Source organism: Phalacrocorax carbo, chromosome 12 (genome assembly GCF_963921805.1).
Source record: "Phalacrocorax carbo chromosome 12, bPhaCar2.1, whole genome shotgun sequence".
Taxonomy (NCBI): domain Eukaryota; kingdom Metazoa; phylum Chordata; class Aves; order Suliformes; family Phalacrocoracidae; genus Phalacrocorax; species Phalacrocorax carbo.
In genome coordinates this window covers 22057855-22076608 of record NC_087524.1, presented here as the reverse complement: position 1 = coordinate 22076608, position 18754 = coordinate 22057855, and the positions used below count along the sequence as shown (strand labels likewise).

At 46.8% G+C, this 18754-nt stretch overlaps 1 protein-coding gene across 2 annotated transcripts; it reads left to right on the top strand.

Moving 5' to 3' along the window:
- C12H10orf143 (chromosome 12 C10orf143 homolog) lies at positions 1-13658 on the top strand. Of its 2 annotated transcripts, none has more exons than XM_064464392.1 (4): positions 1-282; positions 4782-4922; positions 5052-5117; positions 6847-8811. In XM_064464392.1, the coding sequence occupies exons 1-4, from the start codon at positions 208-210 to the stop codon at positions 6862-6864; spliced, it is 300 nt and encodes a 99-aa protein (XP_064320462.1). In that variant the 5' UTR covers positions 1-207; the 3' UTR covers positions 6865-8811. The 2 variants fall into 2 exon arrangements, with proteins under 2 accessions (XP_064320462.1, XP_064320461.1); XM_064464391.1 differs by lacking the exon at positions 6847-8811 and adding an exon at positions 8818-13658 and having other exon boundaries at positions 20-282.
- The last annotated feature ends 5096 nt before the right edge of the window (positions 13659-18754 follow it).

Sequence of the window (18754 nt, the reverse complement as noted above, 5' to 3'; positions counted from 1 at the left end):
GTGCCTCCGCGCCGCGGGAGCTGCGGCGGGCGGGCTGACGGGGCGAACCGGGGGTGCCGATCGCGGGCCGCGGGGCCGGGCGGTGGGGCTGAGAGCCGGCCTCCCGCACCGCCCCGGCCCGGCCACGGGGCGGGTCAGGCGGCGGAGCCCGCCCAGGCCGCGGGGCCCGGCCCTAGGCCCGGCTCTAGGCCCAGCCCGGGGCCCGACATGGCCGCGCTGCCGCTGCTCGCGCGGGGGCGGCGGGGGGCGCTGCGCGCGCACGAGCCGGAGGAACCGGAGCGCGTGAGTCCCGTCCGCGCCGGGGGGGTCGGGGGGGGGGGGCGGCGGTTCGGCTCCGCTTGGCCCGGCTCCGCTTGGCTCCGCCCGGCCCGGCCCGGCCCGGCCCGGCTCGGCTCGGCTCGGCACGGCCCGGGACGGCTCGGCTCGGCACGGCACGGCTCGGCACGGCCCGGGACGGCTCGGCTCGGCTCGGCACGGCACGGCTCGGCACGGCACCGCTCGGCTCGCCTCGGGACGGCTCGGCTCGGCCCGGCCTTCCCCACAGGAGCGGACGGCGTGGCGGGCCCCGCGGCCAGCCCTCCGTGAGGGGCCTCCGGCGCGGCCGCTGCCCCCGGGCCGGTGCCGGGGGTGCGGAGGGAGGCAGCAGCGCCCCTTAGGCGCGGTCCGAAGTCAATGCTCTGCAAGTGCCACCGAGCGGTCGGCGTCTGGCCTGCCGGGAGGCAGGGGCTCCGCGCACGCTCTAGTAATTTTAAGCAGAATTTCACTAAACAACCTTCTTTTTTTGTTGCTTATGGCTGATACCGTCCGCACCCGGTGGCATCGCTAATGCGATCCGTTCCCATCCGCCCTGGCTGCAGGCTGCGCCTCACAAGGCGTGTTTAGCGTTGGTACGTCGCGCCTCTGGAGTCGCTCCCGGGTTCAGCTAAGCTCGCGCGCGTGCGTTTCTCCGGGTGGATTCATTCCGACAAGGTGTCTCTCATCCGCCCCCTCGTAAGCAGCTCTCTTCCTCGCAGCAGCCAGGCTGGTGTCTTTGCAAAAGTTACCCGGAGCTCCAAGAAAAGCCGAGCCTGCTGCTCCCGTTCCGCCCCGCTGTTGCTTGATCGTCCCTGCTCACGTGTGACTTGAGCAAAAGCTTGCGTGGTTAGGGGCTGACCTCCTTTACGGGGGAAATACCATCCTCGGAGAGCAAGAGGAACGTCTGGTCGGTGAACTTGCTGACTGTGACTGACAAAGTTGCGCAGGAAAGAAGGAATTTCTCCCGGTTTTGAGGTTAGAGAGGCAAATAATAGCTTTCTTCTGGCTCCTGAATTGCAGTTTGTCCACTAAGGACGGCCTTAAGGAGCCACTTGTCTGGAGACCAGGTAAAATTCTTCTGAAACTCCTGGGACAAAGAGCAGCTCAGAACTGCTGTCCCTGCCTCTGTAGATGGCAGGATACACGAGCCAAGCTCTGCCAGGTAGTTTTAAAAGCAAACTTTTCTTACTGCAGTTCAGAACACTTCCTACGTGGCGTCACCTAGACGACGTCGGAGGTTGGCTTTTTCTGTAAGAGCAGTTGTTAGGGTCCAGGTTTAGCGTGAGTCGTCACAGAGTAGTGGGTTTAAGCGAACAGTTGAGCTGCTGCAGCCGCATGCTCAATCGCAGCTGCGAGGTGAAGCACCTACGCTTAACCTCTGACTGCTTGAGGTGATGCTAATCGAACGGTGCTCGCTGTCTTCTAGTTCCCGCTCGCCGTGGGGCAGGAGCTTGTCGGCCAAATAATTGACGACTGTTCCCTGTTTTCGATTTTGGCGTCAAAATCGGCGACGCAGATGAGGTGCTTTACTTTGTACAGCGTCACAGCTGTACGAGTTACAGAGGTTTGCGTGTTTTAGGTCGAATATCCAAACATTTGTCACTCTCCTCTTTGGGTTTCTGTCATGTTTCATTCTAAGCCCCTGCCAGCACTGGGGCTCGAAGTCGTTACAAACGCTGTAGCTGACCTTGCAGAGATGTTATCGCCGGATCAGCCGCTCAGGGATGGAAACTCCGAACTCGGCTGTGCTAAGTGAAGGCTGGTCCCTGGGTTTGGGGAGACACCTGTTTTGAAGTCTTATCCATCCTCTTACTTGATGCTGCTACCCTGCGGTGTCCTGTGCTAGCGGCTCTGTGACTGGGGAAGGTTCTCTACAGCCTGTCCTGCTCCCCGCCAGCTCCTGCTGTACGTTACAGATATGTACATGTGATTGCCTTTCACACCTTGACGTAGCTATTTGCATGTCTTTCAGCAACTTGCTTTAGGATGGAGCTCGTTGATGTTCTCCTGGTTTTAACGCATTTGGATTTAGAAGCCAGTAAAGAGTAACACTTTTTCAAGGCTAGAACTATTCGTGTGGCGTGGTCTGGTTTGGGCTGGACTGCAAGCAAGGTTTCCTGGAACAAGGACCTGCACGGGCCTCATATTCCTTCTGCTTTCCCAAACGGAGCCACCTGCACCTCACCTCTTTCAGCAGGGAGCTGAGCCCCACACACGGCCGTCACTGTCCCTTCCGTAAAGGTATCCTGTGGAGCTGAACTAGGTAAAGCGGGGCTGGATATAGACCTGTTTTATACCTATAGGACAGCTGTTTAAGGAACACACGACGGGCGCTAGCCTGGCTTTTAAAAATGTGGTAAACAAAACAGAAGTTGCTTGGGATAAACATACTAAATTTATAGATCTTTAAAATCTTACAGCTAAATTAAAAAAAAAAAAAAAAGGCAAGTGGTAGTCTTGTTTAAAAATGTTTCCCGTTGCATTTAGGGTGGTTATTTTGCTGTAGCTCATCTTTGCACCAGTTTAGTTTCACTGTTTACGAAAAGCAGCATCTGTGAGGCCCTTCTCCTTTCAGCATCAGTGAAGATGCATGTGTTTTTTCCAGGACTTCCCAGCCGGAAAGGAAAGCTACAGAATATCTTCTCTGCAGAGAGACCCGTTTCTGCCTGTTGTAGGACAGTATGTGATTTGCTGTGGCTTGTCTTAAACTCAGTTTCCAAGCTGAACGTAGCATGATCGTTCCCTACCAAAAGTAGTCATTTTGATGAAATCCTGTCTTGCCGTTTGAATAGTGAGCTCGCTGATCCCTGGTCACCACAGGCGCTTTTGAGTCCTGCACTGGGCGTGTTCTGTGCGCAGGCAGGGCGGATCGATGGATTGCCTCGCTCCTAAGAGAGAACTCCAGAGGGTGACGTCTTCCCCGGCCGCCGCTGGAAGCTTCCACAGATTGCCTTGGCGTCTGTGTTTGTCAGCCACCTAGTCTGTGTGCTGAGTTCCTGTCACTGATGCTGAGTATCTTCACCCCCCCCACAAAAAACCCCAATACCTTGAATTTATTTTTAATAAGCCAAATTTCTTCTGATGTATTGCCGTAAATAATTTTTTCCTTTTCCTCCTTCATCTCGCACACCTTGCTTAGCTACGCTGCTGTACCGCTATGCTGTACCTTTTAATAAAGGACAAGTTCTGCAGCAGCAAAGGGAAGAGAATGTTTTCCCAGTGGAAGGTGGTCTATCTTTAGAGGACCTTCTCAGACTTTTTTGTTATTCTATTATTCACTTTTTTAGTACAATATATATTTCACTTTTTGATTTACTTTCCATCCAAATATCCTGTATTCCTTGATCGTGTTCTCGTTTCAACTCTTTTTCCGCTGAGGCTCCTGTGGTATTGATCCGTTTTATTTTTGCATTCAAATTCAATCTTAAATTTAGTTTCCGTGCTTCAATAGTCTGTTAGTTCTGTGGCAACACGTCTTCTGCCTGCGGAATCACATGCGAAAGACATCAAATATTGTTATTCCTTAAACAAAGTTTGTTCAGAAAGGCGTCAGGAAAACATTTCAAAAGCATGTGTATGTCTCTGGAATTCAGAGCCAGACCCCGAAACATCTGTGTCGGTTCTGAAATTTCCCGTTGTTCCGTTAATTTGCTGTTACAATTTCAAGGAGCCCCTGGGATTTAGGGGGTCCTCCCGTTGCATGGGGCAGCGGGCGCAGGCCAAGGATGATAGATATTCTTAGGCTTTGCAGTCGGTGCCTTCCACAGACTTGCATCTTAACCGTACCAGTTCCCAACGTGGTGCTCGCAGGGCAGTAAAGCAGTATTTCTGGGGCCCCCTGCTCCTGCGTCGGGATGCTAAGGGCCGGGAGGAGGACGTCCCTGGGTAGCCCGGCCCTTCCTCCGGAGGTGGGGCGCCTTCGATTCGCAGGACATCCAAGTGGCATTCGGGGCTCGGTAACAGCTCGGGGCAGAGCTTCGAGAGCGGGAGGGTAATCGGTTATCTGGCAGTGGAAAGCTGTGAAAAGGTGACGGTATTCAGAGACAGATACAAAAATCATTACAAAATATGTCTTTGTAGCTGTCTGACTTGGCTTCGGGGTTTTCCTTCCGTTTCCTCCATGTAATTAGTCATTTCACACAACTTCCCCTGATCCTGCTCCTTTGATAAACGCTATCCTAAATTCTACGCTACTGGAGGGTGAAGCGTGCTCTTTTCCCAGTGGCGTTTAATCCCCGGTTTACGAAGCGGGGACAGAGAGGCATTTAGTGAGACCTGCAGATTCCCCCGTTTGTGCAGCACAAGGTGCAATGTTAAATACAAAATACTGGTGTTCTGGCCTGGTGTCTGGTAGTCCGTCACTGCCTTACTGTTCTTCAAGATGAATGCAAGATCCTGATCAGCCATAAACAATAAATTCCCGAAAAGCTGTGTTTGGTGGCTTATGCCTTGCAAAGACATGTAAGTATTGCTTTTGGTTCTTTCAGAAGCGAGCGTGCAAGCTGTTAGAAGCCGTTCCAAATGAGGCCGATGCTCGCCTCACTGAGTGTGCCATGGAGCTGGAGTCGAAACAGAAAATCTCTACTGATGTTGGTCCCTGGGCTGCAAAGGCAAAGCAGAATTCAGTGGTACGTTTACACTGTCAAGGGCTATTTTTTAGAAGAACACATTTAAAATACGTTTTATAATAAAATTGCAAATAATTGGGGCCCCCCCTTTTCTTATTTGATGGCTTTGTATATGTTTTTGTTCATTAGATTTTTGAAAACCATGGAAACAGAGGTACTGCCCAGCCTTGCCCAAGATGTATTGCTGGAGAATCTGTAAGTATATTAACCTTCTTTCTGTGACATAAAAGATAGACTTGGTCTTAAGTATTAGATCCATAAAATATAAAGTTAATAAAAACCACAATTACATTTCTCAGGAATAAAGCATGTAAATAAAAGAAGGCAGATTGATTTAGCATGTCTGAGGTACGCCAGCAGAGCACAAACTAATATGTTTCCAGCAGCAGTTGGAAAATATGGAGCCTGTGAGCGCATTCTTCAAATTCACTCCAAAAAGCAGAGTTTAGGAAGTAACTGAAGCAAACAGTAACATACGGCTTCCTCTACCCCATCTTTAGATATTCCTTGATTTACTGCATCATAATAAAATATTCAGGAGTCCCATTCTAGCTCCTGTTTTTTCCTCTAATTGGATACTTCTTTTCAAAAGAGTAGATGTGGCCTAAAAATACTGCACTGTAGAGGTACCAGAGCTGGTTTTAAACGAGCTGGCTAAAGAACCAGTAGCAACCAGAGCTCGGCACAGACCACTTGACTTTTCTGGAAGAGCAGTGCCAGTATTTGGAGAGCTGAGCGGTGCTGACTTGTGAGCTGATTCCAGTAGGCTCCTCGGTGTCCAAAGTAAGCTGGTTAAAACGCATATATTTTTCTTATAACTGTGACTACAGCCTACCTAAATAAATGATTTGGCACCGCGTAGCATGCCGTAATGCTGCAGCGGTAGCACTAGAATCTCCCGCTGACAGCCAACGGTGATCTTAACGTCTCTCTTTTTCCCCTGTGAGAAGGCCAGCTCCCTCAGGAGATAATGGGCTGGCAGTAGCCAAAGGGGTTGTGGTGTTCCCGCAGTTCCATTTTCCATGCAAATTGTCTAACCGAAGTTTAGCAAGTTTCTTAAATGCACGGGAGCTACCCTTGACTTCTGTTTGCATCCCCTGCGTCTTTTTGAACCATGGCACAGCATTCCTTAGAGAGCCCGAGGCGAGGAGGGGCGTGAGGGGATGCCGGGCATTCCTCCAGGCAGGCGGAAGGTCTGTAGCAAAACCTTTCATTTGACAGAATTCATGGCAAAGTTTCCGTTGAGTGCTGTGAGCCTGAGGTTGCTGTCGTAGGTCAGGAGCTGTGCCTGGAAAGGTGTTCATCGTGTCACCTCATTTCTGCTCATCTTTAAAAATACAGTAGAAACCAGGTCCAGGGCTGACTTCAGGGACAGAGAAACCACTGCGACCACGTATGTGGGTTACCAAGTTTGAACTTGCCGATGTGTTACCGGCTCTGGGGGCATGGAGGGCACCTCAGGGATTAAAGCCCAAAAAAGAAAACAACATTTTGGGATTAAAACCCAAACTGGCGCATTAGGAAGTCAGTTTTGTTGTATTCCAGAATGACGGTGACAACATTAGAATGTGTAAAATTCTTCTATACCACATAATTTTGGAAAATTATGACTGGTTTTATGTAACTTGACCACAAATACTGTAATTCCAAATAACACCATTTCTATTTTAAATCAGATTAACCTGACATGGTTCTTTCCTATGGCCTAGTCATGAACTTGAGGTAAAAACCAGATAAATTGAGGGGGTAACATTCACCTCCTCTACAGACATTTCTGTCCTGAAGTTTGGTTATAATGGATGACCTGTTCTATTCACTTTTAAATGGTTTCCAGCTACAGGTGTAAGAAACAAGGAAAACAACCTGCTAACTTTACTCAGTGGGAACTGGAATCTCAAAACTAAACAATTTTTCTACTTGACAGAAACTCAAGGCAGTGTAATGAAAATCTGGAGCCCTTGTAGAGCTGCTCGCTGGACTTCTTGCTAAATTTGCCTCATATTGTTGAGTTGAAATGGAAAACACTTTACTTGAAGCAGGGTGATTTAAACTATGATTCTGATTTCCATGATATATCCTGTGGTGGGGGGAAAAATTTACCCACGTGTATTACAAAATGTCACATATAAATTAGAGGTTAAGGAGTAACCTAGAACGCCTGGTCATGGAATGATGAAGTTAGTGTATATATTCACTTCTCCATTATTTGAGTCATGGGGCTGGAACAATCTGGATAAAAGAAAAATATGAGGGCTTTTGCACCGATAGCTTGCTCTTGCAGAGAGGAAGGATGCTCTTTGGCTCCCAGTTCCTCTCAGGAGACTTTGCTAGTGTGGACGTAATGCCACAGAACAGCAGGACACACAGCCAGGCTTGTGTTCTGGTGTAGCTGAATTCATGCTGTGCTGAGCTGAGCTCACCCTGATACCAACTGGCTTGTGTGAGTGTCCTGGTCCTCACAGCACGACTCACCTGTGACCGCTCTACCTGTGGGCAGTGAACTGATCCTACAGATTTGTTAAGTGGTTATTTGTGGCCAGTAACAAAGCAGATAATACAGTCATATCTCAATAATTTTTGTGAGAATTATATTAGTTAACTATTTTCGTTCCTAAAACAATAAAAAACTTACACTTATTATACTAGAGTATAATGTCTAGTAGCCGGCAAGAGCTCCGATAACTTTCTTCACAGTTAAGATTTCCCTTCAGGGAAATCAGGGACTGTCAGAGTGATTAACATGCACCATGGACATCCTTCAGAACAGCTGAAATGAAGGGAAGGGAGGAGCCTACAGCCAGCAAGATAAAAAAAAAAGTTGTAATTTTTTTCATAATCAATGCTAAAATCCTGCCCAAAGCTTTATTCTACTGATAGTAGGGAAATTCAAATAAATGAGAACATCCAAACTGGAGCAGGTCAAACCCAGAGCATGTTGGGCTGGGACAGTTTTTCACAACTACCCACGTTGTGGGTAGCCTTACCAGGACTGTATTTTGCATCGAGAAATCCTGATATTGATGGAACTAATCAGCCATGTGAGGAACTTCACTGACAGCAGCTTTCATCAGCACAGCTATTTCTGTGGCACTACCGTAAGTGCTGTGAACTTCAACAGGTATTTAAAGGCCTTATCGCTATTAGGTTTGCTCTCATAATTTTTAGACCTCTTTTTCCACATTTAAGGGCTACCACATATTTCAGAAGGAATAAGAAGTGCATGAAACCACAATTTGAGAAGAGAGTACTACTTCAGTTGCATTTTTTGTAAGCTTTCTTCAGACTAATGGGTTACTGGCTATTTAGGCAGGGACTTGGAAGAAAAGGAAGAAGTGGTGTTAACTAGAAGGAAGCTAGGTGGAATTTCGGGGCAGGGAGAACACCGCCATCATCCTTGAGATTTTTCTGTGTTACCTGATAACTGGAGATAATGCTTTTTGTCGGAAAAGTATTACCGTCAATAAATTCTTTAAACAAATACAATGTGCTATAAATGAACACAGACTTGAGTTTATTTTAAAAGTTGCCAACCAGAAAGTAAGTTTCTGTTCTGTCCTCAATAACTTTAAACATTTAATGCTTACATGGAATAAGGTATCTGGTGTTAGAGATACAAGTATGATGGTAAATTGTCTATATTCTGTACGGGTATATTTTAACTTCATGTGCAAAACCAGTATCATAACAGAGTCGTGCTGCTTATACAGATTACACTGAACCAGTGTCCAGACTTTTTAGTTGTCCCCTAGTCCTTCAGGAAAAAAAGGGAACATTCATGAGGCAGTTGGTGGAACCATCAGTTTCTTCTAAAATAAAGTTTGAAAACATATACTGAGGAAAAGACGTCGGGTTTTGATGAAGTGATTTTTGGTGACACGAAACATTGTCATTTCAGGGACACTTCAGTCACATCTTGGGCTTCTAGAAATCGAGAGACGGCGGATCAGCAACACCGCTTTTCTTTTTAAATTCTCGAGATGCACCTGTGAAGCCTGTGCAGCTGGGTATCTGTCCCTTCACTCGCGGCCTGGATTTCGGCATGTAGCGCTTTGCTGTATGTGTTACTCTTTCGGTGCACAAGTACAGATATCATTGTTTATACACTTGAAAAAGTGCTTCTGCTTTTAATGTAGCTCAGTATATGTTTAAAAAAAAAAAAAGTTGATTTAATGTATTAGTTAAGTTGATCTGGCCTTTGGCCCAGCCTTCACCTGGGGCTGGACCGAAGGTCATGTTGATACAAGAGATCTTTCCTGTCTCTCTTGAGCACTTTCTCTGATACTGATGGAAAGTGGTCCTTGCATTTGCATGGGCACAGGGCCTGCAGCTGAGCCTTACATATGCAGGCAGAAATGGGAGGACAGGAATGTCTTCATTTTTAGATAACTATTCAGCTGTGATAGCCAGTAAAAATCCTATTGAAGGATGTTTAAATCCAAAATATGCATCCAGTTCAAGTATCTTACAGGCTAAACTTCTAGTTTGTTTATAACAAGCAGAGTTTGTGAATGTGGCGGGTAAATACCTAATAGAAAAAAGCAGTATTACTTGAACAACCCTCAGTAGAGCAAATGTGAATAGTAATTCAGCTCTGTGGAGCTCTCAAAGTTTTTAAGATACCATCTGACACTCCCTGACTCTGTCGTTCCAGTTGTTGTGGGATTAGAACAAATCGGTTTAAAAAGTCTTGATCTTGTCACCCAACGTGATTTTATTGGCTTGTCACAAATAATTTCGTCTACATTTTGCCAGTAATAGGGCGCTTGTTTTTAAACGCATTCAGCTTGTTAGGCTCTAAGAGAGCCGAGTTGTGCTCTTTGGGTGTGACGCTTCACTGGCTGCTCTGCTTTGGGCGGAAGGGTTCTGCAGGCTCAGGACCGCGTGGCAGGACGTGAAGCCTCTGCGCTGGAGGGAAATTGCTGTGACCTGCCAAAGCTCACAAAGAAAGTGATCTCCACTGTCTGGAGAACTGCTGAGCTATAGCTGTGCCCGGCTGCCGCTCAGCTTTCGGGCAGAATTCAACCCAAACCAGATACGGCAGGCACGACAGCGTCTGGCCTCTCCTCTTCCGAGAGCAGCCGGTTTGAATTCAGGTGGTAGCTCCAAAGATGCAAAAATCTAGTGACAGGCTTTTAAAGGTTAGTTTCCCAGTGGGGTTTATCAGGCTGCAAAATCTTTAGGCAAGGGTTTTTCAGAGTCCTAGAATGCTTCCCATATTGTGTGTGGAGGTGTGGCTGAGTTGACCCTTCTTAGGGAGATATTCTTCCTAAATACATGAATATCATCTAAACACTGAATTTAGTGAATAGATGAGGAATTACATCTGTAAAGCAGAGCTGCACTAAATTGGCATACAGACTGGTCAGGAAAGAATAAGTTTCCTCTAAGCCAGTATAAAATGTAGTTACATAGAAGATAAATCTCAAAGTGTGAAATTTTTCAGACACTTCGAAGATTTTCTTCACTCACAAGAACAGTACAATCCGTTAAAAGATCAAATCTCCAAGAAACACAGCGGGTTTAGAAATTGTATTGTCCGTATTACCTTGAAGATCTGAAACTTTTGAATCCCCCCACTCCCAGTACAGGTCGATGCAGGCAATAGTATCTATCCAAGCTAGAAAGGAACAGGTCCTCCCTCGAAACGACAGCATGACGAGCAAATTCCTGTATACTGATACTAGAGTTTATCACCTAATGCAGAACAATCCGAAATGTTTTCTAACGACTGACATTACCTACTTGTTACCAAGGTAACTAGACCACGTTTTGCGGGCAGTTCATTTTTACATTTTCCAACCCTTGTTTTTTAACAAACCTGATAATAACAGCAGCCAAAAAAAAGATGGCTCAGCATCAGGCCCTGTGCTGTAACAGCTGAAATAGCGGCTTGAAGGTAAAAGGCAAATTACTGCAAAATTGCTCAAAACCTGTTGTTCCATCAAGTAAAATGTATGACAAGTGATGATTAGTAGAACAGTGTATGGTCAAAATTTAGGGTACCCAGAGAAGAGAATATCAAAATTGGACTTGGACTCTGCGCTGGAACAGTTTTCTGCTAGAATGAATGCACTAGAGCAAAGACGTATGCCATCATGTTCAAAACACAGGGATATGCCTGTGGATTATCAAACCAAAAGGGTGCTTTTCACTGAAATGACTCAAAGCTGGTCACGTTAAGAAGTCTCAGACAGCAGGGCAGATATTTCTTCTGTTTGCTTGAACCTTAACTGTATTTTAACCTGGTACAAGTATGGTAAAAACGAGAACCAACTGGTTTTCCTTATGGTCCTCGTAGGTTTTGTGCCGTGTTCATTTTAATTCCTCTCCTTTTAGAGTACCCATTACTTGTTTTTTGTAAAACCGTTACTGTACATAAATCACAGGACTGGTCATAGTTCGTGGCTGCATTACAGAGGCCGATGAAGTCATACTAGAGTTTGATTTTAATGTAATTTTTCCATATCAGTCTGCCCATTGTTACTGTACACGTGCAGGTGTGTCACTACACCGTCCGCCTGACTCTCATGCCTGCCCTTGGAGATGGCTGCATCTCTACAGCTGCGCAAAATAGGAGAACCTTATCCTACTTTCCACTCTGCAGCATGAATATGGGCCTGATGTACTTTCTTTACGCTGTTGTAAAATGCAGCGTCACATTTTTATCAAGTCTCACCCATTAGTAACGTTATTCACATGTATGTTTTGAACGTCTAAATGCTATGCTACAGGAACTAAACTTGAGTACGATGGTCACAAGTAGGGTTCTTCTTGGTTGCGTTTTTAACTCTAGCCTTCTGCGTTCTCCAGGAACACAATATAGGATATGTAGGATCAATTGTATAATAATATTTAAATAAAAAACCTCTCTGTTCCCCTGCCGATTTAATCTGTTGTGAGAATAAACTCCAAAAAAGGGGTGTAGAAATAGATGAGCCAGTGGAAGGTTAACTCCCCCCATTTTCAGCCTATCCCAGTTACCACTTTCATGTAGTGACACTGTTGTCAATAAAATCCATTAAAGTAGGAAAGGAATTAAAACCACTTGGCAGTTACCATCTCTGCTGCACCATAACACAACTTGTAATGAAGCAGTCAGTGCCAAAACCAAAGGTTTTGATGTAGAAATGTGATGCCTTTCTTCCTTAGCAAAGATTTCTATGAAAACCCATCTATCTTTCTATTTCTTCAGAGTTGATAAGGGCTTTAGTTTTTGCGTCCCTAACATTTCAGCGTCCAGGATAATCTTCCCCAGTTATTTCTCTGCAAAAGCACCAGGCGGGGTCAAATGGGAGCAGCTGGTTCAATACCCGGGTGCTCTGGTGGATGCGGCAGGCAGGCGCCCGGGGAGGGTCCAACAAGCAACACACATACGGAACAGAAAGGCTTTTCACAAGTACAAACCCAGTATTTTGTATCGGTTTTGTTGCGGGCATCCTTTCTTGCCTCAGAGCTAAGCCTTGAACATCAAATATCACAGAAATGATGAAAACGTCAATAGTTTCCAATGGTATTTTCTTCTTTGCTATTGTTTGTTGATATAAAAAATGTACTGGCTATCAGGAGAATGTCAGGACTTGACTTTGCTCTCTTTATTAAGCACTGGTATCTTCAATATTTAAGTAGTTCCTGCACGACCGGCATTCGGGCGTGGGTGCATACTCATACCCTGTCTGCGCAGCGTTAGGATGCTCTTCCTAGCGTTTGCAAAAACAGCAGCTCCCTCCTCCTTGAGTTGGCTTAAATATTAAACAACGAAGACGCCTTCGGGAGTTGCAGTTCGAGGCAGGAGGCAGAAGGGGAACGGCGCTGGACCCTTTGATGAGCGTCGTATGTTCTTGTTGCGGGCGGCCATAAGTCCCGACAAAGACTTGAACAGATTTTTACTTAACACTTCTGGGAATGCTACTGCTGACAAATAAGGTGTTCGGGAGAGGCGTACGTTGCGGTTACATCCTCTGTAAAGCGTCCCAAAGTTAAATAAGTGGTGTTGCTGACTCTGTGAGCTGGAGTTCACGTCCAGGCGTTCGCCGCTTCCCTCCGGCCCCGCAGAACGGCTGCTGGTCCTACTCGTCCTAAAGCGTCGACTGACCTCTCCGCTGGCTAAAACACGTTTAGGCGCTTAGAAACGCCACCCCTTCTGAGCTTTCCACAAATGAGAACGCGTACGCTTTGGGCTAAACCTCAGACTGAATCTTTTGGTGACTCCTTACGCCGTGCTTGCTGATGGCGCGCGGACCGCGTGTGTGAACCCACCACTACGAAAACAAACTGCAGTTTAATATATTGAAGGTTGATAATCGTGGTGGTTTTTTTTAAAACAGATGTACCGTGTTTGTGATTTGTTTCAGGATTTGTCAGTCAGAATCATAAAGCTGTTGTCCCAGGTACAGATGAACACCGCACAGGTCGGGGTGGGGGAATATATCTTTAAAGCAGATTTGTGTCAAATCTGCCATAGAACCACAAAGTTATTTTTGTAAGACTTTTCCTCACCTTGTATATCTATGAAATTTTGTTTTATGGATAAAAATTATAAACTCTTTATATTTCCTAATCCTGTGGTTTGTACACAAAATAACCGGAGCGATACTTTATTTACATGTACATAGTGAAAGAGGCGTACGGTCCGTTTTTAATTCAGGGTAAAATGATATAATTAGTATTTTTAACTCTGTATTTTGTAAATTGTTACAAAAGCAGAAGCATTAAACGCCACTTTGGCTACAGGATGGACCTGAGTGCGTTTGTTACTCCATTAATAGCGGAATTGCGTTCTGCAGGCGCTGAGGTATAAGGGTCAATAAAACCGGTTTGCAGTTGCTGTCGGGTGCGGTGTCGGCTGTGCGGAATAGACCCCACCGGGTCCCCCCCACAGGCCAGGCGGATGAACGATGTGCACAATCAACATTTTGACGCAAAGTAGTTCCTCGACAGGTTTGGTTTAACAGAGAGTTAAACATTAATATATTCCAAGCGATCCCCCTCCATCTGCGTCTCCAGATTTGGTTTTTCCTCGCCTGGTTGGAGCACCGGAGTTCCTGTGGGTTTCAGCAGAAATGCAGGTGCCTGGATACCTTCGTGACTCTCAGCTGTGCTCTCCTTCGGCTACTGCTTGATTTCGATCATCATTTTGCTTCGCAGCAGCGTGGTTTTGACGCAAATCCCCCGCCCGTTGCCCCTCGCCGTGTGTGGCTGCGGTCGGTAGCGCCGTTTCAGCACACGTGAAACGGCTTCTTTCAAGATGAGTCTGCGCTGGGACCTCCGCTCCAGCGGCACGTCACGGCTCTGAGACCACCTCTGGAGCGCTGTGCCCAGTTCTGGGCCCCCCAGTTTAAGAAGGATGTGGAACTTGAGCAAGCCCAGCGCAGAGCTGCCAAGGGGATCGGGGGGCTGGAGCATCTCCCTTGTGAGGAAAGGCTGAGAGACCTGGGTCTGTTCAGCCTGGAGAAGAGAAGGCTGAGGGGGGATCTCATCAGTGCCTATAAATACCTGAAGGGCAGGTGTCAGGGGGATGGGGCCGGGCTCTTTCCAGCGGTGCCCAGCGCCAGGCCAAGGGGCCACGGGCACAAGCTGGAACACGGGAAGCTCCCCCTGAACATGAGGCCAAACCCCTTCCCTGTGCGGGTGCCAGAGCAGGGGCACAGGCTGCCCAGAGAGGCTGTGGGGTCCCTTCCCTGGAGACATTCACCCCCCGCCTGGACGCGGCCCTGTGCCCCTGCTCTGGGGGTGCCTGCTCCAGCAGGGGTGGGACGGGGTGAGCTCCAGAGGGCCCTTCCAACCCCCCAGTCTGGGATTCAGTGATTCTGTGGTTCTGTCTTCCCCACAGGAGCCTGAACCAAGGGCTGCTCCCTCAAACAGCTTCTGCTCAGCGCAGTGACTAACTTTAGTCCGGCCTAAAACCTCCCGACTGCGGATGCCGTAGGGGCGTTGAGAGGAGCTGCGGCCATAGGCCGCTCGCCTGCCGGCTCCCGTTGCCGGGGCACACTGGGGCCGTTCACCCCGTCCCGTCCCAGGGGAGTCCGCTGCCTTCTGCTCGGGAGGCCTGTGGTTGCAAGGCTTCCATCGTGAGGAGCGATGGTGAAGCGATGGTGTGCGTGAGGCCGCCTGAGGAGCTGCCAGTCTCAACGCGGGCGTTAAACCACACACAGGGCACACGCTGCCCTTTAAAGCCCTTACCTTAACTTGCCATTTGTGCAAAAATCTTCAAAAAATAAAATGAAACTTGTTTGATGAGAACACGTGCGCTTAATTGCTTGCTTGCATTTATTCCTTTCCAGAGAAAATAGGTTTTAACTGTCTGCCTTGGAAAAGTCTAACCTTAGCCTGGCAGCACAGACTAGCGGTCCTGGAAAAGGAACGACTGTCCCCAGAACAGCAATATTGACACCAAGGGGAGGGAGGACGACGGCATAGTTTTTTTTCTTCTTTTGTCACCTATTCTTTTGTGTACTGAGGGTAAAGTAACTTTTAGGTGAAGAGGGTTTTGGCTGGATAGCACTGCAGGTACATTTTGGGTAAGCACGAGACAAGAATTAATCCTGTTTTGATGCCTGAAGTAGCAGAAGCGCAAGTGCAAATGTGAAAGGGGTAGGATAAATGTAATATTGAATGAAAATAATAAATATAGTATATTATAAATATATAATCTATGTTATGTAAAAATCTTTTACTAGGTTTAGTTGCTTTAGACATGGTACTAGCATTCCCTTCGCTATTCATTTGGTGATTATTACGCATTGACTTGTCACCCTGACTGCCAAAAAAAGACAGAAAACCAAAATTTGGGGTTTAGCACGTGGGCTTTAAGGGCAGCCTGTGTATGGCGAGCCACAAAGATGAGAAACTTATAAAGCACCTATGTTGAAAATAATATATTTAAAATGAATGGTGTTTATGCCTAAATTAGTTGGGAAAACCGTATGCATATTAAAACTTCAGCATCTCTCCTGAGAACCCCGTACGGTGGTTCCTGACAACATAATGTGATATCCTCTATTAGCAGGTTAATAGTCACCCATTAGTAATGTTATTTTTGCCTTGATTATTGGTGGTAACGATAACATTGAGAGTTACACCTCGACATTTTATGACACAGGAAACGTCCACTCGGGATAACTGCGTGTAAACACCGCGTAGGCACCAATGTCCCTACTGCTGTGAGCAGCACAAAGCCCTTCCGTGGCCGGGGGTCAGATATTCACTGAAATGGCCGTTACGGAAAAAGAAAATCCACAGGTATGGTGGGCAGCGTCCCACGTCGAGGGGCACCAAGACTCCTCCGTTGCACTGTCCTCCTGAGTTCCCAACTCTTTCTCAAAGAGCAAGAAAAATATTGGCTGTCTTGTTTTCTTTTTAAACACACACAAAAAGGAAAAGAAAAATATTAGGAAGATCAAGCAGGGGTTAATAGATGCGAACCTCATCCTCTCTCAAATAACACGTCCTCACCGACTTTAAAAAACCCCATTGGCCGTCCCCCGGCAGCGCAGGCGTAAGGTCTGGAAACGGCGGCACCCAGCGTCGCACCCGTCGCGCGTTCTTCTTCGCTGCCGGGTACCGGGCTGTGCTTCTGGAGCTGGGCCTTCCGCGCAGTGGCTTTCAGAAACCCAAACTCCGACCCGCTCAGTGCTTGGCTGCCCCGCGCGACGCGGCGGCTCTCACTTAGCGCTAGCTACCTATTGCGTTAGCGCCTGGAATCCGCACCGCTTAATGCCGTTTGCTTTGTAGAGTCCCGCGCAGTGATATTTGTGTATGATCACGGCGTTGTTACTGGAACGATATAGAAATCACCGCGTGATATTTGCTTGCAACACAGGGTGTCATTCATGAGTTATACATAAATGGCAGCTTTACATATTTAAAAGGAACATGGACTGCTTCGTATCTGAAGTATGTTTCCCAGGAGAAAACACCACCATTTGATCTATTTTTGATTAAAATGTAAAAATTAAAAATTAAATCAAATGGTAGTATAATTCCTTTGGGAAAACATACTTCAGTTATGAAGTATTCCCCGTAGTAACCTTGAGAATCTTACAGCTGTATTGTCTCATCTGTAGGTGGTCTTTTTATGTCTCACATAATTAAAATGAATTGCTGTTAGAGAACCCATACTACTGCATACAGATTTATGAACCTTGAGGCACCTCCATTCACAGACAAACAGGGATATCAAAAGCTAACTGTGCAGATACGCCGCACCAAGGCAGGTCCTGGTAGGCGAGGTGTTTGCTGGGGAGCGTCACTTATCTCTGCCTTGAAAGGCTAAACAAGGAGCGGACTGTAAAACGCCGCCGCATCTCCAGTAAAGAACGGTGTCTCAAGAAAGAGAGCGTACGGTACAGCTGCCTTGTGCTCCGTGGTGTTGTGGAACGCAGTAGTTCGAATATTCGAAGAACATTTTATATACTAAGGAACGGCTAATATGTCACCAGGAAAAGATTGTGAAATTGGATTTACTGGGAAAATGTGCTCTACAAAATCTAATGCAACTTGTTTATAGCAAGCTGCTTTATCAGGCTGACTCAGAATATGGGAATGTATATTTGATAAGATTAGAGAGTAGTGGGGATCAGAAAAAATAAGGCTATAGAATTTGCATTCATATTTTCACATATCTGAAGGACAAAAGTGTCTTTTGTTGTTGTTTGGTTGGTTTTGATTCTCTGAGCCCTGTTAGTGCTATCCATAACAATGGCTTGTGACTATGCAGTCTGTTCAGGCTCTAATTAAAACTTCCATAACATACATTTCAGTTAAAAAAAAAAAAAAAGGGTGGAAGTGAAATGCTAGGATTTAATGTTTAAATAGAGGAAAGAAAAAAAATTCTAACAATCAAAATATAAAGTCTGAGTTCCGTAGCGCCTTGCAGAAACACTTTGTAATAAGCAGCAGGAGCGTTCAAATTTCAGTGTAACACTTAAAAGAAAATGTCTCTGATCTTTGAATTTCTTTATAGAGGGGAGCTTTTAATGTATAATCGGACTAAAATCCTCCTGTAATTGCCCAGTGAGAGGCCTGTGAAGTGTCAGGAAGGCTGCAGGTGGAATGCAGACCTATAGAAGCAAGAAGATTCTTCCTGATGCGAAATCAGCCTGCGGTTTCCCGAGGCGTGTGTTCAGCGCGGGATGTCTCTCCCCCAGCTGTGTTGCCACCTAGTGCTGGCCAGTAATGGTTCCAAGGAGGCGCGGCGCTTAAATGTTGAGAGCAGTCGCAACAAAACCGTCTATCTCAGACCCTTAAAACAGAGGCACGCGGTTCCCATCGGACGTTCTTCTTCCAAATTGGTCAAGCTCTGCCCGCCTGTCCGTGCTGGAGACCCTGCCCGGCTCGAACCCGCGCTAGTAACGCTTACCCCTTAATTGCGTTAACATCAGCATCCACACGTGGAGCGACTAAAGCTTTGCACGGTGAATCGTCCCTCTCCTCTTGTATCCTGGCACTTCGCCAGAGATCCCCTTGCTTCCTCCTCTGCTGCTGCAGCAGTGAAGCAAAGTGATGCCGGACAGTGCGGTCCCAGGCACAAACAAAGGGAAGGAGGAAGAAAATATGTAATCTTCCATATTTCCCAATTAATATAGCAGTGCTCAGAGCCACGCTGCTGGGCAGCGGCAAATAAAATCCAAGGAAATAAGGAAACCGATGGAAAGTTTGGGGGAGAGAGCACTCAAAGCAGAAAAATTAAAGCTGCAGGGCTGCCTTTCAGATTTCCACATCTAGGAAGGACAGGATGGCAGCTGGGTGAGACAGCAGAACCCTCGCAACTGAAACCGTTAAAAAAAGATCACCCAAAACGTCATCGTTAACCCCCTGATTCAGCAAGTTACTTC

What these genes read in the sequence shown, in the direction of transcription:
- C12H10orf143 (XM_064464391.1), top strand. Translation starts at nt 208, where the DNA reads ATGGCCGCGCTGCCGCTGCTCGCGCGGGGGCGGCGGGGGGCGCTGCGC. An exon ending in AGCCGGAGGAACCGGAGCGC is followed by an intron (nt 283 to 4,781) that starts GTGAGTCCCGTC and finishes TGGTTCTTTCAG; the next exon opens with AAGCGAGCGTGCAAGCTGTT. An exon ending in AGGCAAAGCAGAATTCAGTG is followed by an intron (nt 4,923 to 5,051) that starts GTACGTTTACAC and finishes TTTGTTCATTAG; the next exon opens with ATTTTTGAAAACCATGGAAA.